This window comes from Uloborus diversus, chromosome 7 (genome assembly GCF_026930045.1).
Source record: "Uloborus diversus isolate 005 chromosome 7, Udiv.v.3.1, whole genome shotgun sequence".
NCBI classification, from domain to species: Eukaryota; Metazoa; Arthropoda; class Arachnida; order Araneae; family Uloboridae; genus Uloborus; species Uloborus diversus.
In genome coordinates this window covers 11,651,798-11,678,190 of record NC_072737.1, presented here as the reverse complement: position 1 = coordinate 11,678,190, position 26,393 = coordinate 11,651,798, and the positions used below count along the sequence as shown (strand labels likewise).

Here is a 26,393-nt window from a genome sequence, read left to right as displayed (position 1 = left end):
ACCATCAGGCCACCCCCGAACATATACTGAATTGTCTGGGACTTTCAAGATTGGATCTTTTGGCGGATCCAGTGTTGGTGTTGGATTTTTTGAGCGTGACGAATTTCATAGACCTGGTTTAGCGCTGCTAAACACCGGAGATTTGCAACAGGTCCACTTCCGCTTTACCAGTTTAGATCAGCTGCCCAGGAACTGTAATTTGCATCCAGGCCTGCCAATCCAGGAGAGGGAAAATATGAAAAAACTTTTGACTCAACCTGGTAATTATGTTTTCCCACAAGAAATAATAACTTGGGCATCATACGGTTAATTCCAGAGTTAAGATTTCTACGGTGTCATGAATTAAAATTTTTGAGTTCAGCAGAACCTCGTTTATCCGGCTCCCGTTTGTCCGAATCTCCTGTTTATACGCATCAAACTTGTAGTGGCGTTGTATAGCCTATTAAGGCTCCTGCGCCAATAAATTCAATAGAACCAACCAACCAAACTTGTACCTTTTCAAAAAGTTTTATATTCATAGTAATAATAATTTTAACTTATGATGGCAGAACTATCAGTGCGGATAACTTTTGCTTTTTATTTTGATTAAATGTACAACTGATGCATAGATCACGCAGTAAGTTATAGCAATCTAATCATCTTGCCGTACTAGAAACGTCAGTTAGACAAAAGTCAGTTAGACGACTGTGGTTGAGCTATAAATGATTAAGTGTTTGATTGAATAATATAAATTGTGGATTGTGTGAAGTAATCTTATGAAACTTTGTTGAAGTTTGTTTTTTCTTTCGCTGCAATAAAAGGTACGTCTGGTTGCTTGAGTATTTGTTTTGCTTATTTTCTTTGCTACCCGGAATATCCGGAATTCCGTTTATCATGATTGCCTTTGGTCCCAGTTAGTTTAGATAGATAAACGAGGTACTATTATCCATCCAGAATTTTCAATTTGTCGAAGTGGACCGGTCCCGATCCCTTCAATCTTTTAACACTCTGTGATGCATCTTTCTCCGTTAGACTCATGCATGGCCCCACTTGATTCTTATAGGCCGTGACAATAGCTGAAACTCATGGTCACAAAGAGGGCGCTACAGGGAACCCCTGTTTCCATTGCATTGCCATTGATTGGTAGATGCAGGGGTTCCGTTCAGCGCCTCTTGCGGTCAAAATGGGCGATGTCCAATCGAAAATGAACAAACTTTGAAACGTTAACATTGATTGGTGGATGCATGAGCGTATCATAGTTACATCGGTCTAACACAGAAAAAATATAAATTGTCAAGGCCCGTTAAGCGTCAGTGGCATCTAGTGGAGCCATGGCTCATGCCATCTTTGCAGCTACAACATGCATTTTGGCACAATTTCAAGGACTCATTAACAAAAAAGTGAAACTAAGTGAAAAAATGCTGTCGGGTGCATTTCCATTTCAAATGCCTATCACATACACAAAGAAAAATGTGCATACATATACACGCACTTGATGCAACACAACAGAAAACATTCATTAATGCAGTGAAAAATGTTATTCAGGCAAACATGAAGATAGCGTGTTTTTTCAAAATACAATTGTGTGACACATAAAAATATATTTAACATTTATATAAATATATATCCAAAACTTCAATCCAATTCTCGCTTGACGTGGGGCCTGCTATGATGAAACTAAATTTTCAACTTTTTTACCTTGTTTCACATATTACTCTATCAAGAATTTTCTTCATTATATCTTTCTGCGATGCTAGATAACTTAGATTCAACATACATTGCTTGATTAAAATACTCTCCTGAAAGCGTATTTGGGGAGATTTCGATAATTGGGAATCTGGCGCGGTCATCTCATTTTTGGCGTGAATAATTTTATTTTGGTAACCCTGCTGATTTATAGTAACCCTATGCAAATAGACGTTTCCGGTCCCTTTGTTTAGATTTGCAAAGAAAAATACCTCTCGCGCAGGAGCTGGAGCCAAAAATTGACGCCAATGAAGAAAGATCGCCCGATTCCCAATTATCGAAATTTCCCCGCGTATTTTGTTAGTAACTCTATCTAAAACTCAGAAAACACTTTATATTTTTGGTAATTAATTTTGGAAGCCGATGAAACTGAAGTATTTAAAATTAAAAAATCCTTTCGTTAATAAACTTTGAGAAGAGATAAAATGGAAGGAGTGAAGACTTTTATTCGTAAACCAAATACCCCAAGTCACGTAATAGATTTTAAAACAAAGCACTGTAAGAGAAATCAGGTTTCTCTCTCTAGTTTCACGCAAAACATGTTAGCCATTCGTCGTTGCTGAGTCACGTGACTTGGCGTCTTCGCCTCAGTTTTTGCTAAGCCAATGACTGGACTTGCTCCCTCCATTTACTAATTAATGCTCTATGGTTATGACGCATTCTTACGGCATTCAAAAAGCAATGTGTTTTCACGATTTTCTTACTCTTAGTATATAATCATTTTTGATGCAATTTTCATGAGGGTTTCTCACCACTCGCATCATTAGCAGTTCTTTCAGTTTCTGTAAGATTAAATGATACAAATAAGACGAACTTACATGACGACCAGAAAACTAACAGTCCTAGTTGAATTCCTTTTTCTATCACCCGAGCAACCATCAATTTATTTATGTTACCATTATTTCGGGAGAAAAAGAGGAATGTGAGGTTTATTTTGTCCTGATTTCTTAAAGAATAAAACATTAAATCACGTCTAACAAAATCTATGCATAGGAGTAGTTTTTAGTACTGAAAGGAATTTGGAACACTTTCAACAAATAATACATTCTAAGAACACTTGGTTAGATTTTAGTATTGGTGGTTTTAGTACTTAACGTGGTCATTTTTAATGTTAAAGAGCCAGGCATCTGGTAGAGGTATTCGGTGTGTATAAAAAAGCTTGGTCTTATAAACGTCTAATGATGTTGTACACATGACGCATTTAGCTGGTATTATTTAGCTGGGAAATATAGCAATTGTAATGTATAACTTCTAAAGTTCAATTACCTTTTTGTTATTTTTTCGAAGGAATAAACACTTGTCTATATTTTCAATACGATCGCTTCCGTCGGAGTAACCTACATAAAGGAAGAATTAACACCTTTGAGAGTACATTGGTCTATGAGGTATACAGTAGTATACGAATGACAAAATCAAATTTACAAGACTAGAAGGAGCTTAGTTTTTTTTTTTTTTTTTTTTTGAATAACGCGTTTAATATATGCTGGCAAAACAAATACACATAAGCCTGAAAAATATGAATGCAATATCATAATCACTATGACGAAGACTAGCTTGTGCTTAAAATCCGTGTAGTGAATATCAATATTTTTATCGGATAATACCAAAGATGAGTTGATGTCTTCAACCGAGAGGCAAAAATATTAGTTCAAATAGTACAGCATTCTATTGAAAAGAATAGTCCAAAAAATTTAAAAACATATTAGAACCTCTCATTTCCATTAATATATCAAGAGAAGTGCTTTTCCCCCCCTTTTTTTTTTGTAACATACTGTGGTTATTGATAAGCGAAACATCAGTTGTGTACAGACAAAATATCATAGATTCCTTGAAATTCATTATTAATAAGACTTATAATAATTCATAACTTTCTTGCATTTTTGTATAAATATGACAATATTTTTTCTGATTTTACATAGACAGTGGATAAAAATACTATTTAGTTCCAAATATTTTTTTATATCTTCTTTTCATTCTCATTATTATCAGTTTTTCATGTTTGAGAAAATAACAACGTTTAGTACCAAATATATTTGCTGTTGTATGATACTAAACAAAGCTACTTTTTAAAATTTAATTTCAAAAGTTTTTTTCCATTCTTTGATCCAAACTTATGCATAACGTTCGACATTATAAATCTGAAACTTCTAACGAAGAGGAGAATTTTATAACTTTCACCTACTGAAGAGAAATTTCTTCTTTAGTAAATTGAATTGATGCAAAATTGACAACTGTTTTCAGTGTCCGAAAAGAAACATGCAAGTCAATTAAACACGCGTTTCTTTAGGATTGCATGCTATTTTTTTACTAAATGTTTTTTCCCCCTCAGGTGCTGGAACTACGCTAGAATGGTAAACTTAAAAATAAATACATATATATTTCTTTTAATGGCGCTGCGTTCTAACACTATTTAGCCTTTAGCAGACCAAGTGCAATTCCCCAATACGGCATCCAGTCTTTCATGTGCCACCATTCACGCACAGGATGTTGATGGCACGGATAATTTGGACGCCCAGTTTCCACCAGATGGAGGCACCTGGGCTCTCTTTTGATTCGAAATTGCTCTAGGAATTTAATTTAGCCGAGGGAATTTTAAGCCAAACGAATGCAAAAGAGATCTTATACATGCCAATCATACGACATGGGAGCTGATGATTTTTTGCATCTCGAAAATCCACTGACTGGCCACCATAGGAAAGAACCTGGCTCCACAGGCGTAGGAGGTCAACACCTAACTATCACACCACCAGCCGGGAATAAATACATAAATAATTAAATAATAAGAACTGCTTAAGCGTAATGAATAATTCTCTTACCGCGAAAGTGTGACTTTAAAAGAAAGTTGATTTTTTTGTGCGAAATCAATGTTATGGCTGAGAAAAATTAATAAAGAAAAAAAAATGAATACGCATGTGTCGGAGGTGTCAAGGAGCCTCTTATGAAATTTAGAACGCAGTCAGCTTTGTGATACAAGACAGGTTAAACTATATGATACTGGATGTAGCCTTTGCAAAATCTACCAAACGTTCCAAAAATATAGCACAGCTTTTAGGAGACGGCAGCGCGCACAGGATTAAGACGTTTTTGTTATTTTGCTAGGCCTATAATGAAACATTGTAAAAAAACTGGCTACTTTGCGAACTTAAAAAGTGAAAAAAAAAAAAAAAAACTATTTCAATGGCATGTCTTTTAACTGAATTTCAAATACGTTTGAAAACAGCCAGTCATTTTGCATCAATCCAATATAAACTCTTTATTTTTTTTACCAAATGAACTTCTTCTATCACATGTTAAAGATTTATGTATGTTTTATTTTATTTATAAAAAGATTTTACCTAATTGCCTAAGAAGCGAGAAAATTTCATACAACTTAATTTACACTTTCGGTAAGCACCGCTAATCTGCAATCTCTCTTTTTGCCATTCAGTCACTTGCAGCAAACAACAACATCGCGGACAGAACAGATAGAAACACGTATTTGATCAAGGAGTCGTTGGGTACCACACTGAAAGGAATTCCTCACCACTTTCCAACTCTCGAACACTTGTCCTCAGCGACCACACACAGACTTGCGCAACCGCAAAATAATCGGCCCAGTCGTTTTTATCACTGCTATATATATACGAGACTGGCGAGAAAGCCCCTTTGGTTTTTGTGAGTTATGATTTGGAGGAAGGCACATTCACACAGGACAGGGCTTCTCTCTCATGTTGTACAGGAGGACCTTCTCGATCTTGTCCTTCAGCCACTCCAGTACCAGGGGATCGTCGCATTGCACGTAGCGCTCGTCGCCAGCGAAGTTCAGAATCCAGTCCTCCTGTTAGAACAAATATAATAGTACGAGATTTTATAGCAATTTTTTTTATTCACAATTTTTGCACATAATTATGATTACAGTTGAGGCAAACCCAACCTGACAGTGCGCTTATGCTGTGATTTAGTATCTGCGTATCCTTCACAATGCTGGAAGGTTAAGTTTGCCTCCACTATAGAGGAATACATTTCTGTCGGGTTGTGCCTATCTTATCTCTTTTTATTTCTCATAAACTGAAAACTTAGAATTTTTAGCTGATTGTAAACAATCGAGTTAGTTCCAAAAGAAAATCATGGAAAACATATTGCACCACATGACTGCAACACTAACAATAAGAAGGAAAAAAAAAGAAAAAAATGTTCCACCTACTAAAATGCTATACATTTTAATTGCATCCAAAATTTTCTTTTCTCGTACATTTCGGAAATTTGCAAAGTACCTATAAGTTTTTATGGTAACTAAGCTCAGTAAATATGTCCTTTTAAAAAATTGTTTTGAGTTTAAAATCTATTCTCATAACGAAAATTGTTTTCAATGTGTCGAAAAAATCCTATGACTTGAACCTCATAACTTCAACAAAATCAGATAGGTTTTATACTTTTTAATGTTCGTCAAGATATTATGTTTATTTTACTAAATATGAAGTTTTTATTGGAAGGAAAAAAGTATTTAATTGCTACCAACACTTCTCACCTGTTTGACTTTAATGACCAGGTTGTTCGCTTGAATGTGGGGTACGGTGAGGATATCATCGACGCTGATGACCCAGTCCACGTCCCATCCACCCCACAGACGATTTTTCTCCAACAGGAATACATGCCTAAAAAGAAAGAAACGTGATTGCCTGAGCCAGTACCAAAACCCTGCATGAGTTTGGAGTTATCATTCACCTCCAAAAATGCATGATGGCAAAAGAGCATGTGACAAAAGCCATTGCACTACTGCCAGTTAAAGTACATCTATTACTTAGACTTAGGGAACTCAAGCGATTTGAACATTCAAGCATTTAGAGATTATAAAGGGTGTCCCAAAATTAACGCAAGATTTGAATTTGCCACCATTTTTTCCATAAATTGTTGGCAGCCATGAAAAAAGATCAATTTGACAGTTGAGAGTTTAGGGTTAGTAAAAATGGGGTGTTATTGTACCATACAGCTAGAGAGAGTGAAACATTTCAGTGACTGCATAAGGCATTTCCTAGTCGCGTACTCTCTCATTTCGGGTATCAGAATTGGCACCCTAGATCGTGTGATTTAACATTTTTAAATTTCTTCTTATGGGGTTATTTGAATTCAAAGGTCTATGTCGACAAGCCCACAACCACCCGTGCATTACCGTGTTGCGATACCAATAACAGTAACTGCTTGACCAGCCTCAACTTTCATTATTTTTGAAACAATTGTTCAATAATGAAAGCGCGTTATTGTATCGTATAACGCTCCATTTTTGATTACCCTAAACTCTCAGCTGTCAAATTGTTCTTTTTTCAGGGTTGCCAACCATTTATTGCAAAAATGGCAACAAAATCAAATCTTGCATTAATTTTGGGACACCCTTTAGTTCCAATTTCCAATGAACATTCCACTAAGTAAACTAGTGTTCAAGTTAAGAGAATTTGTATATTTTGTCGAATCTCTTGTAAAGGAATGGACGAAATGTAAAACCACTGCTTTGAGGCAGAGATGCAAATCTAGTACGTCGAATAACTAATCGAACACGAATGTGTGTGGGTGGAGCCAGTGGAAGAAATAAACTTTATAAGCACTCGTGACAAAACTTGCAACTTTTTGTTAGCACACCTTGGCCAATTTCTTGGTGCATTTTTTTCCCTGCAGAATGTCAGTATTTTTCGATTTTAATAGTAAAAATGAGTAACCACCAACGTTCAGATGATGCAATGAGGAGGCAAATTGTGGAAGGACTAGAACCAGGCCAGTCTCAAGTCCAGATTTTTGACTTGATTGAGACTCAATGAAAACTCAGAGTCGTGTACAGTTTATGGAGCCAGTTCCAGAATACAGGACCCATGAGAGAAGGCCTGGGCAAGGTTGTCCAAAAAGCTCTACGGCCAAGGAAGGTCACCACTTGTTCGAAAATAGCAGGACGTAACAGGGATGCTACAGATTCACAGCTCTTTCGTGACTTGCATGCGGCCATACGGCAATAGGAAGCAGAGTTTCAAGGTTGCCTGTTCTCAGAGAAAGTGTAACTTATAAGATGACCTGGCTTTTTGCCTTCTGATCACTTCTGCGCAACGGAGAACCCGGTTTTCAGGGTCCATAGAGCATAGACATTGGAATATGGACAAATGGGAGACCGTTTTCGTCACTGACGAGACTCTGTTCAGCTTAACCAGCGATAATCGCCGTAAGTTCATTCGGAGAAAAACAGGGATACGATATCTGCCCTCCAATATCGGCAATTTCACCGTTATAGCAGCGGAGGTTTGATGGTCAGTGCACGCGTTATATTGAATAGCCGCACACCACTTCATGTCTTTGAAAGAGGTTTTGTGACAGCTTTATCCTTGCCTCTTCACCAGTGTTGTTACACTGAGTTCATTTTGATGGACGATAACACGATCTCACTAAGAGATCTTCTGGTCGACGAATTTCTGGAAAGGAGGATATTCGCCGTATGGGCTCAAGACTTCAACGCAATAGACAAAGCATGCCTGGGAAGCTCTGGGGAGGACAACAACATCTTGCATCCACCCTCCGGTTACCACCCTTAGCCAGAGAACGGCGTTGTTGAGTGAGTGTGACCAACTGCCCCTGAAACTCAAAATCTACCTCATTTCAAGCATTGAATCATGCTGTGATGCCCGTATATCAGTTAGAGGAGACCTTACCTCAAATAACCCACATTTTTTTTGCATTTCTGCAACTGCTGTTTTATACCTTCTGACTCCAACAAGTGCTTAACATTATCATGCGTGTGTATTTTAAATGTCGGACAGTTATTTGTTTTGTATTGTATAAATGTATGCGTACCAAACGTACCAAATTGAATTGAAATCGGTCGAGTTGTACTGGAGTTAAATGACCAATTCTGAAAATTCTCGTAAACTTTCAACCCCCTTATATTATACTCTAGCGTAAGAAACGCACATTTTCGGAAAACTTTCACGGGAAAATACGAAAGAGTTTCAAAAAGTAAGGTAGCTAGAAGTGTGCATGTTCTTTATATGAATAAAAATCATGCAGAAGACAACGAATATGATCAGAGCTTCCAAACAGTGCCAGTGGATGAAAGTGGATGTCCACTAATAGGACAAAAAGTCAATTAGAATATGGCTACGTTGACGGAAACATATCCCACCAATGAAGGAAGAAGTGTTGGAAGTGTTTAGCGTTGGGGGATATTGAACCACCTTCCTTACAATTCTGACCTCGCACCAAGTGATTTCAATCTCTTTGCAACTTTAAAGAAACGTTTGGGAGGTCCAGCATGGAAGAAATCATCTTTAAGAATGAAACCACATCAAGAGGACTTGTTAAAACCACAACATCGGATCTGAACTGATGCTTATTACTGAATTACTTAAATTCTTAAGGCAGCATCGTGCCATAATAGATCAGGTGTCTCCAACTAATGGAGAAACTGGGCGTCAAAACTTTCTTAGTCATGGCATCCGCAGTTAATGGTGCTCCAAGAAGGACAGTGCCAGTCTTCGGGGGAATGTACTATTGCAAACGTAGGTTGGTAGTCACTACACTGCTCCGCTAAAAACATAAAAGTTCCAATCTGTGCATACCTATAACATGAATTACTGTGACTAACCATGTCGTGAAGTTAAACATCAAGAAGTATCTTTTTACTAATAATAATGGACTGGTCTAAAGAAAACATGACTTGATCGGACAAATCAAGAAAGATGGAATCCTCAACTGCAAGACACTTACTTATCGGTGAGAAGCGCTACCCTTGTCCGGTCTTGAGGCGTCAGAGCGGCATGTGCCCAGTAGATATCCGTTTCCGCATAATGGCCTTTGCTAACCAGCTCCAGAAGATGACAGCCGGATGCCAAGTACGGAGAATACGGCCGAAGACCCTGGCAATATAAACAATCGTTTAGTTCCTTTACCGTTTTGCAACATCAACAACTATTACGATAAATGAAAGATCACAGGCGAAAAAGAAAAAAAAAAGAAAATTAACTTGAATTCTGAAATTTTGAATTCAAATTATGTTTTTCGCAATCACGAATTGCGACAGGGCCCTACTCATTGAGGGCTATTGCTTCTAGAAACAGCTCCTGTCCCCCCAAGAAACCCCCTCCTCCTGGGCGGTTACGTGTGTATAGTTGTGTGTGTGTGCAGGCGTGTGTGTATGTGTAGGCTTGTGTGTGTGCGTAGACCTGTGTGTATGCACGTAGGCGTGCGTGTATGTGTGTAAAGGCATGTGTGTGTGTGTGTGTATGAGCGCGCGTGTGTGTAGGACATGGACGCCATCGACCAGGAGAAACGGATTCCAGGGGGCAGTGCTCGGAGCCGCGCCTGCAGAGGCCGGTGGTGCTGGTGTCTGTAATCCAAGCTGAAAAAAGAACCAAACGCCAAGGACTGTAAAATGAAAGCAATAAGCAATCGTGATTGCTCAACAAGTCAAAAAGTGACAAAGGCCGCATAAGTGTCTAGCTTCTTTATTTTCCTGCAGGTGTCCGAAAAATATTAGACACTTCAAAAGTACATAGAAGAGCAACAAATTGTCGTATGAATATGCGGTTTGTGCCATGCTTCACAGGTTCACAAACTTTTTTGTTTTCTTTTGTGTTAAATTGTGTAGCATTACTAGCATTAAAGACCTAAAAATGCGAATTACCCAAGTAGGCTTAACTGTTTCCGCAGTCAAACGGTTCCGCAGTCCATGCTGGCTAGAACATGGAATGAACTTGAATACCCTTTTGATGTGGTTTGAGCAACAAACGATGCACACATTCAAGTACTTACTTTCCATTTAAGAATGATTAAACACCTCACATTACGATGCTTTTTCTTATTGTGACGGTACAACGCCACCTTTAAGCACACAATTAAGATGTTTTTCTTTTTTTCTTTTTTCTCACGTCGTCATAAAATATTTCTGAACCTGTGAAGTATTCTTGTGCCAAACTCCATATTCATTCGATATTTTGTTGCTTTTCTATGAGTTTTTTTAAATAAGTCAAGGACTTTTCAACATCCTGTATAATTTGCTTTCATCAGCAGCCAATTTTGTAAAACGTAACAAATCACTTGAGCCTGCAAGCGACTTTGGCGATCACATTGGCTGCTCGTCAGTTGTGGGTAAAACAGCTAGCCATTTTCATACTGTTTATCCTGGTTAGTTGTCCAATTCCAAAATGTTAAGAATCGAAAAGTAAGCGCCTACTAGCTGAAAAATTGATGTGTTAAAAATGAGTTATCCCTGGAAAGCATAAGATTTTTAATAAGGGTTGTTACTTAGTAGAAAAAAATGGTTTCTGCGAAAATCAAAGTTTGGTATCGAGAAGTATTTAAGGAAATGGATACAAATTTAGTTAGCTCTTTGTCAGATTCTATAAGAAAGTTAAGATGAAGAGTGATTGTAACAAATAGTGGATGTTGTTTTGCAAATCAAAGGTTTTGAAGCAGTAACGACCCAGTGATGGACTTAAAGGTTTGGAGGCTCATCGCAATGCATTTTTGGATGCTCCTTTGTCTTTAAATACTAGTTGGAGAAACAGGTACCTTTCTAGGCCCCTATATAGTGGTGGCCCCTCCCGCTTTTGACACTTCCGGTACGGTAATTGGCTACTAGTAAAAGTGAAATCAGATTTCATTTATATTTTTTCTGATTCCGTCAGTTTGCAGATCACATACTTGACATATTCACCTCAGAAGCAATGAAAAAACTCATTTGTTTTAAAATTCGTAATAATTTGTACAAAACTTAATGCTAAAATCTCAAACATTCGTAGATATAATACCTTTCCAGCTCATGTAAAAATATAACCTAGATACCCAGATTTAACTCATAAGGCAAATTCAATAGTGCAATCAAAGGCAGGAACCGTTGTCTGTAACTCAGTCAAGTGACCTTTTACTTGGCTTTCGACTGAGGAAAAATTTAACAAGTTTAACTGAGTGCAGAGCAAAGGTATTGATAGGAAAAGTTTAATTTGAAACACTACTCCAAAATTATAAAAAAAGTGATAGAAACATTAACTTTAGATTGCCAAAATGGACTACGAAATAAACAAAACGAAACCATTTTATACAGTTAATTATTAAATTCCCAATAGAAAATTACTTTTTCTAATGTGTAAGTTATTCACATGTTGACCTAAAAAATTTACAACGAATACAATTTATATTTGTGTATAAAAGAAAGCTATGTAAACTTACTTCAGTGGGGTTTATGTATCTCGGCAAACGCATACGCAGAACAACCGTTTCACCCATTTCTGCGGCTCTGAAAAAAGACATTGTCACAATCCATCAAAATTGCAGAATTACAAAGCAAATAATTTAGTGCATAGCATTAGATGAGAATGTAAAACCATATTTCAAAATTATCGAAACATGGCATACGGAGAAGGTTAACTAATTAACAAACAATAAGTAAAAAGACAATCCACCCAAAAACAAGAGGTTGATACAAATTAGGAATCATATTACGTATTTTAATGCATAATGTTACAAAACTCAGCTTTGACGCAGAATGAAAGCAAGAGCACTATTTCAAGGCTTGGAGAGAATCTGTATTTTGTATTTGAAACATACAGGGTGTCCTGAAATAGACTGACTGTTTTCAAAAATTTATATCAAGAAAACGGTTGATGATAAAAAATAATTCTTGCAGAAAATTCATGTGGTGGGCCGTAAGTTTTGTCCCCCAGAGTTCCAAAATTTAGTTCAAGAACTTTCCAATAGATGGCGCTGCAGATCGTAAGACCGTAAATCAAAGAAAGATAGAAAATTACATCGTAGTTTTTCAAAAAATAATTTTTATAAACAAAATTGCAATATTTTCAAAATGTCTACCACCGGCTGCAACCACATGTTGCAATCGGAGGAAAAATTGGTGAATTTCAATCCTTCTTTTTTGACTTAAAGGCTTACTATCTGCAGCGCCATCTATTGAAAAAGTTTTGAACTAAAACTTTTAACTCTGGGGGAAAAATATTTTCTGCAAGAATTTGTTTTTTATCATTAACCGTTTTCCTGCATATTGTCTTTGCTTCAACTAGTTGACCAATCAATTAATTGAAACTGGATTTGATGCACAGTTACAAGAACGGCAATGCTTATCAAGAACGTCTAACAAAGGCATTCGGTTGCCCTAGTGATAGAAAAACCAGCGTTAACCTGTCAAAAAAAAAAGAAAAAGAGTCTAACCTGCGAATGCCGTCGAAAGCCATGCTGACCATATCCATCACTCCTCCAGCAGGTTTGGTAATGAGTCCCAGTAAACCTTTGCCAATGCCTCGGAAGAAACCTTCCAACCCTTCTTGTTGACCACCTGTTGAAAGAAAGAAGATGCCTTTAGCCGGGAACAGACATCATTGTAGCTCGCTCTACTCTTAACTTATCCGTGAGAGGATCGTATCGTTTGGGGACTATCTGCTTTGCGTAAAAATCATTGGATTAACTGTTTCTTTGGCTTTATATCCAGCGCCTAAAACCCGCCTATTAGAATAAATAAATTATTATTCGACTCCTTGTGAAACACCTTCTGATCACTTATTGCAAATAATATTAATATGATTATTTAGGTGTTCATTAACTATTAATTATGGAAACAAAATGTGTGAAATAAAACCCATTTAATTGGGTGAAATACTGGTCATTCTTTAAAATAGTGCATAAGTTTCCATTTTCTATATTAAATTCGATATCAATGAATGAAGTCGTCCCAATTTAGTTCTAAAATTCAAAAGGTGCGTGAAATTTTTCCGCTTCCAGTCTGATACACCGAGATTTACGCCATTGAAATATAAGATATTGAAACACAGCAAAAATGGTGTATCTCAAAAACGGGGAAAATATTCCTCACTGTGGGATTCAGCGCCCTCTTTTTTTTTTTGAGAAACATGTTTTAATAAATTTTTTTTATGGAAAAGCAAGTCTGTACCGTTTCCTTCTGAAAACTGTCGTAATGCGGTAGACTGATGCCGAAAAACCATATAAAAAGTGAAATTAATATCCAGAGAAAAAAATGCATAAAAAAACGTACAAAAAGAGGAACATAAGTGTTGATAGCAACTGGGGTCTGGAAAAAAAAAAGTAAGCAGAAAGAATAATCGTTTTGTCTTGTTAGAAAATTGGCGGTAGGTAGCTGTACTTTGTATACTTTGTTGACTCTAATTTGTTCTTGTTAATGCAAAGCACAAACAAGTGATTGGGGTCGCCAAATGGCGCAATTCTTTGTTTATGTCTAGTCTGATTTTCAAGTGAATGAAGCTTAATAACGTTTTTAACTTAAAAATTGTATTTCACAGAAAATCGAACAAAACTAATTAGGAAAATAAATAATAATTCAACTTTTAATTCAGCAGAGTTAGAAACTTTTCATGCCTTATTCGGGCTAACTTAAAAATTGACCTTCGAAGTTTACTGAACGCAACAGACCTTGAATTCGGAAAACTAGACTTCGTGAGTAAAATGTACAATAGGGTGGAACGAAAAAAAAAGTTTTTGATTTTCAATTTGCCGTAGTGCGGAAAAGTTGCCTTTTCATGCAAACAAGATGTAAAAAAAATATGAAAAATATTGAAGCACGTCTTGAGGTGCCGCAAAGAGCATAAAGTTTTGCAAAATTGCAAATTTGGCTACATTATTATATTTTTTTTTAAATTTCAAATTTATTTTTATGCTTCAAATGCTGTCGAAAAGCAATTTTTATGCTCAACAGGTCGCACAATAACTTTTTTTTGTTGTTGTTGTTCGGATTATATTTTGAGGTGCCGCAAGAGCAAAGTAAGTTTCGCAAAAACTCACTTTTTGCCGAATGCACTGGCATCTAGGAACTTGAGTCATTGCAGCAGCGGATGTTTAAATGGGGCGGTCCTGGTCAGAAGTAATTTGTATGAGTTGGACCAAGCTTACATCAGGCGTCAATTTCTTTGTCAAATTGAGTTAGTGAGTGACGTAAAATTTCGTTAGTTGGTAAGATACTTCATTGTTGTGAGTTGCAATGATTCAGTCTAAACAAGTGCAGACGAGACAAACATCAGAATGTTTTATTTTTTGAATCTTCAGCTATTTCAATGAATTTTTTACTACCTACTTACGAAGATGTAATGAAATGCTACTGTTTCATTAGACACGGCCTAAAAAGTGCGGCTGGAAAAGATCTTTCTGTAAGTGAAAAATATATGACTTTTTATTTTCCAGATTACATTTGGTCAAGAGCTTCTTTGAGACAACAGGAATAGAAGCCTAATGGATTCTTAGATGGTAAAACAAAAGAATCAAACGAATTTAAAGACAAAATAGGTTAACAGCTGGAAACCTGTTCTAATCTTCCTGTGGTTACTTCCTTACCTATTGAAAATAACCTTCTTTTTGAGAACATACAGGACATAAGTACCGATCACAAATATGTATTGGATATGTGTGTCACTATATCAAGTGGGACTTGCTCACTAGATTTATCTTCAAGGAACCTGGGAAAACTTCCCCACTCCAGATGATTTACATTTGCAAACCGTATATTTCGATTGTACGTGGCAACTAAAAATCAGACTGAAAATCTCAAGACTCAGACTCAGTACATTGTTAAAGTGTAGTAAAGTATAGTTTCCTTTATATGGGCGTGACATTTTCCTAAAATTGTTTGAAACAAATAATAATACTAAAATATAATAATAGTAATTGTTATTCATTCATACATTTTCAAGAAAGGATCCATTTCTTGTACGGATCAAGTGTGCAATGCGTATGCTCCTGTGTAGTTTAACATCAAGTTAAAACCTTCTCGTACTTACAGCTCTAAACATTTATTTGAATGTATCTTACATTCACGATATCTCTCTCATGATTTTCAGAACATTATAGACCGGGTAATATAAAAAAATGGGTATTTTGATGCAACAGAAAATCTCCATTTGGCTATGTTATGCAAAGAGCGTAGAAATGTAAGAGAACTTGGATTACGACGTGTGTTGAATGCAAGAACACAAAATAGAGGCGGGTTTAAGAAGTTTAAAGTTCAACAAATAATTTTTGCTGCCAAAGATTACATCGATTTGATCTCATGGGGTGAAAATGAAATAACCGAACCCCCCTTGGTAAAACATTTGTCAAGTGAATCCCTCAAAGTAAAACTTGTAACCCCTAAGCGGCTCTTAAAAAGTATGGTTCAGTCGTAGGAGACGAAAAATTAACTCAAGAGTTATTTGGAAGAAAGAGTTATTTGGTACAAGAGAAAAAAAAACACACTTTAATGTGCAGTGGCGCACACAGGAATTTTGAAAGGGGGGAGGGGGGTCCAAGATCGAAAGCATCATTTTCATATCATACCCCCAATACGCCGTCAAACATATTGACTTGATTTTTCGATTCTCGAGAACGAAAAACAGTAAAAAATAAACTACTGAATAAATAATTAGTGTTATTGAATAAAATATACTTAAATAAATTACCAGACAGCAAAATAATATACAAATCAACTTTTCTCATAATTAAAAAATGGATTCAACAAATGCAGAAGCATATATGATTATAGAAGTTCATAAAAATCTCATTTGATGTAATCTGTAATTACAAAACTAAAGCATGGTTTTTTAGTGCATTCATTTATAATCACCATTCTGCTTGTTATAGGCAATTCGTTATAGGAAAAGTGCATAATATTTTTAAAAAATCTTTTATCATGAGGATTTTTTTTTTTCACTTACTAGAACTGAAATTGTTACCTTTGTTTGAAATTATTTTGCGTACAAAATACATAGAATCGTAATCAATCGGGGGAAAAAAGCAAGACCTTTGGGAGGGGTTCGGACCCCCTGGACCCTTTCCTTGTGTGCGCCACTGTTAATGTGTCAAAGAAGTAGACACAAACATCATACAGGTTTAACCATTTATTTACAATCATTAAGAATACTTTAAATGGTAAAAATGGAATTGTTAATGTCTTTTATAGTATACTTGTGATACCCGCACAGCTTTGCCCGTTGTAGAAAAATTAAAAGGTCATTTGGTTTGCTTGTATATTTACAAATAATGTAAAAAGAATTTCTCGCCAATTGGATTGCCCATGTTACGGTTCCACGTTATGACAACTTGGCAATTTACTCGCCCATCTTATAATTTTGCTCGGGTAAATGTGATTAAAATTGGAATAGAAAAAGAACAAAATCGAATTTTCGAAAAATCGCTTCGAGGTGCACACCCCCTATGCTACAAACTATCTTTGTGCAAAATTTCATGAAAATCGGCAGAATGGTCTAGGCGCTATGCGCGTCACAGAAATCCCGACAGAGATCTAGATCTCCAGACAGACTTTCAGCTTTATTATTAGTAAAGATTATGATTTTTTAAAAAACTGTATTTAGTAATTAGTATTTTTTTCCCAATGTAATGCTTAAAAAATGTATTTACTGTCATATTTTGTGTCGTTATATACAGTAGGAAAGCATAAAAAGGAATTTCGTTGTTAAATGGAAATTTCGGTTATTATCAAACTTTAAGCTCGTTGCGGCACCTAAAGATGTTGTAGTAAAGCAATGAAATTTCTTCTGCTTCTTTTTAAGCTTAAATGACTCGTTTTCTCTTCTATATCTTTGAAAATTATTGCACGAGTTTACATTTTTTGTGCCTAATAATTATATTTTAATCATCCTAGGGATTTACACTAATGTTTTCCATGAAAATTTTCTTTCAAAATTCTTGGCTGAATGTAGATTTTTATTTTGAAACTATACTACATTGAGGTACAATTTTAGAAAGAATTATCGCACACATACTTCTTAACTTTTTTTAGCTGCTCCTTTGAAAAATATCTGTCGATATAGTAAACCAAAAACATTTTAACCTAGATACTTTTGTAACTATAAATATACCTTTTTTTTTCAACTTCAAACTAGAAAAGAAGAAAAAACTTCAAAAACTAGCTATTTTCAAAATTATCGTTACAACATTGTAAAAAATGTGTGTCGAGATATCATCAAAAAAGTTTCTTTACTATATCCACATGCATTCTTTGTACATTTATAAAAAATGGAAGCATATGCAGTGGACTTGTGCTACAACGCGATTCGACTTACGCAAAATGGTCTATGACGCGAGCTTTTTACTAGTACCGAATTTTAGAACGAGCACCGAATTCCTAGCCTGAAAATATTCTTTTCCAGTTCTAAAGAAGGAATAAAATATCATTTTAGCATGTAAAAAGACCTAAGCTTTTGCTTCATTTTAAAAAGATACATCTCGAAGGAAACAAAAAGAATCAAAACCGGTATTTACTATGCAGACGTGGAACATGTTCCTGTACTCCTGAAGCAAATAAGATTTTAAAATATCGGGGACAAAATGATAAAGGTTTACCAGGTGATGTATCGAGGAGTGATAGAACGAGACTCTATTGCATTGAAAAACTTACCAGTGATCGGCTGTACGACCACTCCCGAGAGACCGAGACCCACTCCTAAGACAAACGTCCTGGCAGCAGAACAGAGAGCGAACGGGAGAGAGTTGGAAGCCAGCTGCATGCGCTGTTGTCTCTTCTGGAAACAAAAAGTAAATAAATAAACAAATAAAATAAATAAACAAAAAACAAAAAAAATAATAATTTGAATTTTGACATCTTGAATTCAAATTATGTTTTTCGCAATCACGAGTGTGTGTATGTAAGCGTGTGTGCTTGTGTGTGTGGGGGTATGTGTGTTTGTGTGTAGGGGGTATGTGTGTAGGCATGTGTGTTTGTGTCTGTGTGCTGGCATAAGTGTGTGGGTATGTGTATGTGTGTGTAGGCATATGTGTTTGTATCTGTGTGCAGGCATGAATGTGTGGGTAGTTGTGTGTATGTGTTTGTGTGTGTATATGTGTAGGTGTCCGTATGTATGCGTGTGTGTATGTGTATGTGTGTATGTGTTTGTGTGTGTATGTGTGTGTGTAGTTGTGTGTGTATGCGCGTGTGTGTAGGACATGGATGCAACCTGGAGACGGCTTTCGCTATAGGAGCAGCATCGTGAGGAGCCGGTCGACGGTGATGGTGCGGAGGGTGGCGGTGGGAAAATAAAATGATAGCTCGCCAAAAACAGTCAAATGAAAGCAATAAGCAATCGTGATTGCTCAATAAAATAAAATAAAATGATTGAAAAGGCGATTCTACAACAGTTGTTGTTAAACTTTTTTTTACAGGCGAGACACTCCTCATAACTAGATGAATTTATTGATGAGAAATTCGTATCTATTTTCCAGAAACCAAATTCTTAATATTTTGCTGCAAATTTGTAACGTTTTGACAAATCATCTGCTTCTAAGAAATCAAAATGTAGGTAAGAAAAACTTCAGAGGTGCATGCAATATACCAGACAGCCCGTGTGATAACCAGGCTGTCTGGTATATTGCAAGTAGTTCTGCCTTAGCCCTGGCTTAGGGGAGGTAACTGCTAAAAATACTTCAGAGGTGGTTCTGAAGAGAAAATATCGAATTGAATGTGACTCGGCAGGTGCTGCTGCTTGATAGTGTAAAAAGCGGTTAAGTAGCTGTTTTGGGAAGTTCCAGAAAGGGAATTTCGTTTTGTGCTCTTGAATAGAACAACGCTGCCGTGTGCAGGTAAAGGGCAGTAACTGCAAATTTTTCATTTTTTTTTGCATTTTTGTCATCTATTGTACGTAATCTTTATTGTACAAGCCCGCTTATTTCGTTTTCGCTGAAAAGAAGGTGCGAAAAAGGCGTCTAATTCCAACATTTTCCTATTGTTAGTCTTGAATCCAAAACGCGTTTCTTCAAATATCTCGAAAACTCATTTCTGCAGATACTGCCGTTTACCTGCATACGGCAGAACGGGCCACACGAATCCCTTCAAGTCACGTATGACTAGGATGCCGTAGGTTGGGCAGCACTGGCCTACAACATTGGAAAAACATTTTACCATAATGGTCATATTATTGGACTCATTTCAACGAATACCATGTTCCTTTGTGTTAACAGTTTAAAACAACGTGGTTTTAAATGAATTCCTTTAGTTTAATTAGATTTAATTTCTTTTTAATAGAGGAAAACAGCTTACTTATTCATATCATTGCGTTAAGCAAAACTTTTTTCATTAATTGTTTTCTTTTTCACAGCAAAGTAGCAGAACTATTTTCTATTTCAATTTTACTCTCTATTTATCGCTTGAGGTTTAGGGTTAACGATATTTGCTTATTTACAGGACAGGATGAAGAAGTAGAAGGATGGAATTTCTGTAACGCGAATGGAATAGTGGACGGGAGGGGCGAACAACCCCGGCATGGTAGTGGGGAGTCTTTCAAAGACACCGATATTTTTCCAGTCACCTACGAGCAAGCTGAAAACAAGCAACCTTTATTGTCGTGAACCACTGTTGAGAAGTGACTTTGTGATTCAAGACGGAGATCTATCAAATCCTGCGTCAATCTGGAGAGAACCGTGACGAAGACTCTTGAAATGATTGGGGACGCTTACGTCCGCTCAAAAGAGTTGAAATGATCCTCGACAACGCACCGTGCCACACTGCGCTGGTAGTGAGGGAACTTGTGACCAAGCACAGGGTTGGCTTACTCCCCTCTCCCCCTACAGTCTAGGTCTAGCACCGGCGATCTTCTCCTTATTCCCTCGGTTCAAACGGGATCTCAAGGGGCTCCATAGAAGATGTCCAAGGAGCTGCGACGGCACCTCTAAAAGGGACCCTGGAAAACTAGCACCAGAAAGAGTACGCGCAGAGAGAATTGCGTTACACTCGTTGTGTCAAAGGCCAAGGGTGCTATATCGAGAACCACTATGAATTTGTACTGATTACTTCAATAAGAAAATTTAAATTAGTTCAGTCCTACTACTTTTTGATCCCACCCTGCTGTATCACAGAAAACTTGTTGATTCGTGCAAAGTTTTCGCGAACGAACACACTCTAAAAACAATGTACTTGCGAGTAAAATTGTGCAGTAAATTGTGGAGTAGAGAAACATTTAATTTGGAAATAATATACAGTCAATTCGCTATAACTCGAAGTCCAATAACTCAAATATTACTACAACTCGAAGTTTTTATCAAGTCCCGATTCCTTTTGTCTTTAATTCCATGCTAATTATTCCCAATATCTCGAAGTTTACTTCACTTCCTTTAACTCGAAGTTTTTTCAAAGATGATTCGAAATTTATTTCGGAAGAATGGGGGTAAAAGAAAGAAAAAAAAAAAAAAGAAAATTAATTTAAATTCTGAAATTTTGAATTCAAATTATGTTTTTCGCAATCAGGAACTGAGACAGGACTCTACTCATTGGAGTTATTGCTTCTAGAAACGGCTCCTGTCCCCCCCCCTCCAAGCCTGCCTCTCCTCCTGAGCGGTTACGCGTGCATAGTTATGTGTGTGCGTAGACCTGTGTGTATGCACGTAGGCGTGTGTGAGGGCATGTGTGTGAAGTCGTGTGTGTGTATGTGTGTGAATGTGCGTGTGTGTAGGACATGGACGCCTCCGACCAGGAGACGCGGGCAGCTCAAAACCGGAGCAGCCGCGCCGCCAGCAGACGGTGGGCGGTGGTGCTGCATAGGCTTCTGGTCCAAGTTGAAAAAGGCACGGACACCAAAAACGGTCAAATGAGAACAATAAGCAATCGTGATTGCTCAACAAGTGATTATGAGAGAAAAATTCATTCACCTTCAATTGCAATTCCTGCACATTGGACCTCTAAAGCATGGAGCGCACCTGTTGAACCAATGTGCGATAAAGGTGTTACACATACGGAAATGAGTATAGCTTGTTTTCTTTTGTTGCACTGTAATGTTTACATGTTGAGGGACTACGAATCTGCTTTTAACCTGTCAAGTTGTCAACTCAACTGATTGTACCTTTATTTCAAGGCCGACCTAAGTTAAGTTGCGTTCCCCTTCATCCTTTAGTTCGATCATTTGCTGATGAGTTCCCGAGAAAGAGAGAGAAAGACTTGTCTTTAACTAATAAAGACGTCTAAGCGAAAGATAAACCCTTAGATTTAGAAAGTAAAGTAAATCTTATTTATGAAATTGAAAGGAATCCAACAATCAAAAAGATTCTTCAAAAGCTGTACGAACCCATGAATCCGAATTTGAAACGACTGAAGATGTGCACCTTTCCTGAAGTAGAATCAGTTCTGTTCAAGTGTTTCCAGCAGTATCGAAATCAAGACCATGCTATTACTAAAAGTGTGTGTTTGCTGCGCGAGAAAGCAACGAATTTTGCTATATTACTGAACATAGAAAATTTCCAAACCAGTGCTGAATGGCGGGAGAAGTTCAAGACCAGACACAACTTGTCTTCAGAACTTTTCACGGGGAAACCAAGTGCGAAAACACCGTTAAGTTCTGTAATTTTGTCTGTTATATGTTCATGTGGTTTTTAATATTAAAATGTCAAAAACCAAACCTAGTGGTAAGTCGAACTTCCGATAAGTCGAAGTTTTTTGTCGATTCCTTTAGATTCGAGTTGTTGCGAGTTGACTATTTGTTGACGCCAATGCTTTCATTTTCAAGCTGCCCAGAATACTGTGACTGAAACAGAAGCTAGCAGCGATGAAAGAAGAAGGGAAAGCGACGACGATAGCAACAAATTTGCAGGATTTCAAGTTGCACTGCTCTCCACATACTCAATGGCTTTGGTGCGTAAAAAACAAAATCGCCAGGAGTGCAAATAAATGTATTTCACACACAAAAAAAAAAAAAAAAAAATTGAATTTTGACATTTTGAATTCAAATTATGTTTTTCGCAATCAGAGTGTGTGTATGTAGGCGTGTGTGTTTGTGTGTGGGGGGTATGTGTGTTTGTGTGTGGGGGGTATGTGTGTTTGTGTGTAGGGGTATGTGTATGTGTGTGTAGGCATGTGTGTTTGTGTCTGTGTGCTGGCTAAGTGTGTGGGTAGTTGTGTATATGAATGTGTGTGTGGAGGGGTATGTGTATGTAGGCATATGTGTTTGTGTGCAGGCATGAATGTGTGGGTAGTTGTGTGTATGTTTTTGTGTATGGGTGTGTAGGTGTATGTGTGTGTATGTGTTTGTGCGTGTGTGTGTGTGTGTAGTTGTGTATGTATGCGCGTATGTGTAGGACATGGATGCAACCTGGAGACGGCTTTCGCTATGGGAGCAGCATCGTGAGGACCCGGTCGACGGTGATGCTGCAGGGGGTGGCGGTGAGAAAATAAAATCAAAGGACATCAAAACAGTCAAGTGAGAACAATAAGCAATCGTGATTGCCCCCCAAAAAAAAACACACAGGAATGAGAAAATAATGCAGTTCAAAGCAAACTGATCAATTTGGTACTGTACATAAATAATATGAAAACAAAACAAGTAGGTGTGAATTTTCATGGTTTTTTTCACGGACCTGTTTTTTTACGAGCATTATGTTATAACGAGGAAATGTCGCGGTCCGTTCGCATTCGCAATAAGCGAGGTGGACTGTACGAAAGTAATGGGTTTTAGCGAGTAAAGAATTTTTTGAAACTCACTGTAACATTAACAATAGTGAGTTAAAATAAAATTTTGCTTTTTGTTGTCAACAAACCACAGAGGTAGGTAAAAACAGACGTTCTGTTCCATTTTTTTGTTGCCTGGGATAAACGGTCGAAAACGACATCGAAAGAATTTGAACTGGTAAACGAGAATTGCCCTGATTGTTTAACACGTATATCTAGGTTCCTTTTTTTATATAATATATTTATTTCTTCTGAAAAACACGCATTCTTCACCATATAATGTACAAATTTATTCAATCTAGCCTACTAGTAAAACTAAAACAAACTATTTCTAATGCGCATTTCAGTATGAAATAACACAAATAAATACAGCTAAAATGTTTTCTTTGTTATTCCCCTTTTTTGAACAGCTAAAAACTACTGTTCAATTACAACTTCAAGCTTGTAGCTTATTATAATCAGAACTTTTCTCGTCACTGTGAACTCTTATTGTACAAAGACTTAACTGGCGCTACAGACAAGTCACCAATGTCATCTTCTCAGGGTAGACGATAGTTACTCTCATTAAAACTAATAAATTTCATTCAGACAAATAGGAAAGCAAAATTCGTACCTTTCGATAATCTTCGTCAAAAGTCAGAACAGAAAGCGTTTGGCCGAGAGATCCCGTGACCAAAGCGATGGCTCCAGTAGATCCACCTAAGATTATGCGAAAGAGCTTGTCACATTAATCATGTAAAGACTGGACAGAAAACGTTTAAAGAAGACGTGAAATAAATACTTTTTATGCATTTCAATGTATTACTGTCTGTAGTTGTGATGAAGTAACTGGTTTACTTTAAAGTTTAAGCTAGAATAAAAGTAGCCAACTTCTTTGTAAAGTCTAACCATGAAAGGTTGAGCCTTGGCTCCGCCTCGTTTCAGAATCGTCCATTTTCGTGAAAATGAGATATAGAGAGGAAAGTTAGAACAGAATTGGTTCTAGAGATTGAATACGTCACCTTGGAATTTAAGAAAATAGCTGAAGAGGTGAAACATTTTAATTTTGTGCGATGAAGGCAGATGTTTCCTTGGACAGGTCACACCCTACCTATGAGGGGTGGTCTTGGTTTTACTTCTTTTAGCAGCCATTGGTCAGAGAGAACAAAGCCCCCGATAATTAATCTCAATTGAAAATTAACATGAGTAGGGTTGCAATAAAGAATGCAAGGCTTGTCATTTTTACTTTTTCGACAACTCAATGCAGTTATCACACCAATCTAAATCTTTCAAGTCTTAAAAATCACATAAAGAAAATTTACTAAGATTAAATTTTTTTTTCACATCGCCAAAATGTTGCTAAACTCCAAAATATGGCACATGTTATTTCTTCCTCCTCTACCTATTTTAAGGAATGGATTTGTTTTCTCAAATGATTGACAAGGGTCATTTGTTCGCGAAAGGACTATATCAGTGAGGCAAAGTCATGATAAAGTTACTAGTTTCGGAAAAAACAAAAGAGCATCTGTGAGTAAAGCTTACCAATGACGTGGCCTAATAAACTTTGTGCGCCTCGGGCCAAGCTCTCAGCAAATTCATCTGGTCCTTTGACTGAACCCTAAATAAATTTAGGAAAGAAAAATAGTACTTTCATTGGGCCAAAAATATAACGATTCTTAATCTGTTATGATAATAACTGTAAAAATATTTAGTGTAAAAGTAGGGTAATGAGAATCATTTAAGGAAAAACATGAATTGCTTGGCTAATTTATACACACACACACGCGCACACACACACACATACACACAAATTAGTAGGAGAATGTTGGGCAAAGTGAACTAGTTAAGATAACTGTCCAAAATCAGCGACATGGCAAAGGTAGTGCACCAGGGGACATAGATGACAGAAGCGAACAACAGCTGCGGAGATGCGTTCGGGCAAATAGACGAGCAACCGTTGAGCAACTGGCCACAAAGATTAACCAAGGGGCTTCCAACAATGTCTCCCAAACTACTGTTCAGCGAACGTTGCTGCGTTTGGAACTCTGAAGCAGACGCCTGGGTCCGTGCACTTCTGATGACTGATGGACGAAGGCTGGAATTTGCACTCCAGTACCGCAGCTGGACGTCCACTGAGTGGCGACAGGTAGCGTTTTCCGATGAATCACGTTCTTTGCTCCACCGGACAGACGGCCGTTGGCGTACAAGGTGTGAAACCTCTGAAAGCAAACATCCTGCAACAATTGCCGGAACGGTCCAAGCTGGATGCGGAAGCATGGTCGGGATAATGTTCTCCTGGCATTCTCCGGGTTCACTCATCATTGTATAAGACACGAGGAAACAATACAAGTACGCATCTGTCCTTGCGGACCATATCCACCCCTATATGCACATTGTTTTTCCTCAGGATGATGCCATCTCCCAGCAGGACAATGCTATGTGCCATACTGTTGACAGTGTACTTGCGTGGTTCGAAGAAAACCAGGATGAGTACCCTGGAAAGCGAACTCACCTGACTTAAACCCAATCGAGAATCTGTGGAACCAACTCGATCGGGTTAGTCGCACCATGGATCCTCAACTGCGTAATCTACCGCAGCTGGCCGAGGCATTGGAGTCGACATGGCTCAACCTAACAGTGACCACCTTCAGGAACCTAATTGACACTCTTCCTGAACGTCTCAGCAATCCGCTCTGCGAAAGGTGGTTGTTCTGGCTATTGACAGGTGTTCACATTAATGTGACTGGACTCTGTAATTTGGCTCGAATGTTTGGGGATAATTTAAATAACTGAAAAGTCCCTACTTAATTTTTAAAAGGAAACAAAAATAACAAAGAAATAAAACATACAAGAAAGCAAAGATTACGAGAGACATTAAAATGCTAATCCCCTAAAAGAACGATTTTCAAAGATAATTAAGTCATGATCCCCATTGAGCATGATGGTAAAATATAAAGCACTTAATGTTCAGCATTTCAACAGAATTTCAAATAGAAAGCTTACCAGGTAAGGTTCGTAGAAGAAATCCCCTAGGCCACGAGTAAAGTCCTTAAGAAGACCGAATGGGTTTCCCAGGATGTCCAAACCCAAGACCAGGACGTAAACTTGCTGTACTAATTGAGATCTGTAATGACTCAGAGCTTCTGACCATAGTTCAGATGGTTCCGCTAACAAGCATCGACGCTCGAAGAAAGCTAGCCTGAAAAAATTAATAAACCACTCAGTTAAAAGATCCTGATCGGCAATTATATCACCTTATTTATGCATTCAGAAGGTAATTAAA

General features: G+C 37.3%; 1 protein-coding gene across 1 annotated transcript in view; it reads right to left on the bottom strand.

Moving 5' to 3' along the window:
• Positions 1–5,363: 5,363 nt before the first annotated feature.
• LOC129226240 (intermembrane lipid transfer protein VPS13A-like) overlaps positions 5,364–26,393 on the bottom strand; it is a 216,501-nt gene continuing 195,471 nt past the window's right edge. The window contains 9 exon segments of the mRNA XM_054860840.1: positions 5,364–5,542; positions 6,233–6,359; positions 9,445–9,593; positions 11,905–11,971; positions 12,898–13,021; positions 18,104–18,227; positions 23,745–23,830; positions 24,653–24,728; positions 26,114–26,309. Coding sequence (XP_054716815.1) covers positions 5,408–5,542; positions 6,233–6,359; positions 9,445–9,593; positions 11,905–11,971; positions 12,898–13,021; positions 18,104–18,227; positions 23,745–23,830; positions 24,653–24,728; positions 26,114–26,309 — 1,084 coding nt within the window. The 3' untranslated portion in view covers positions 5,364–5,407.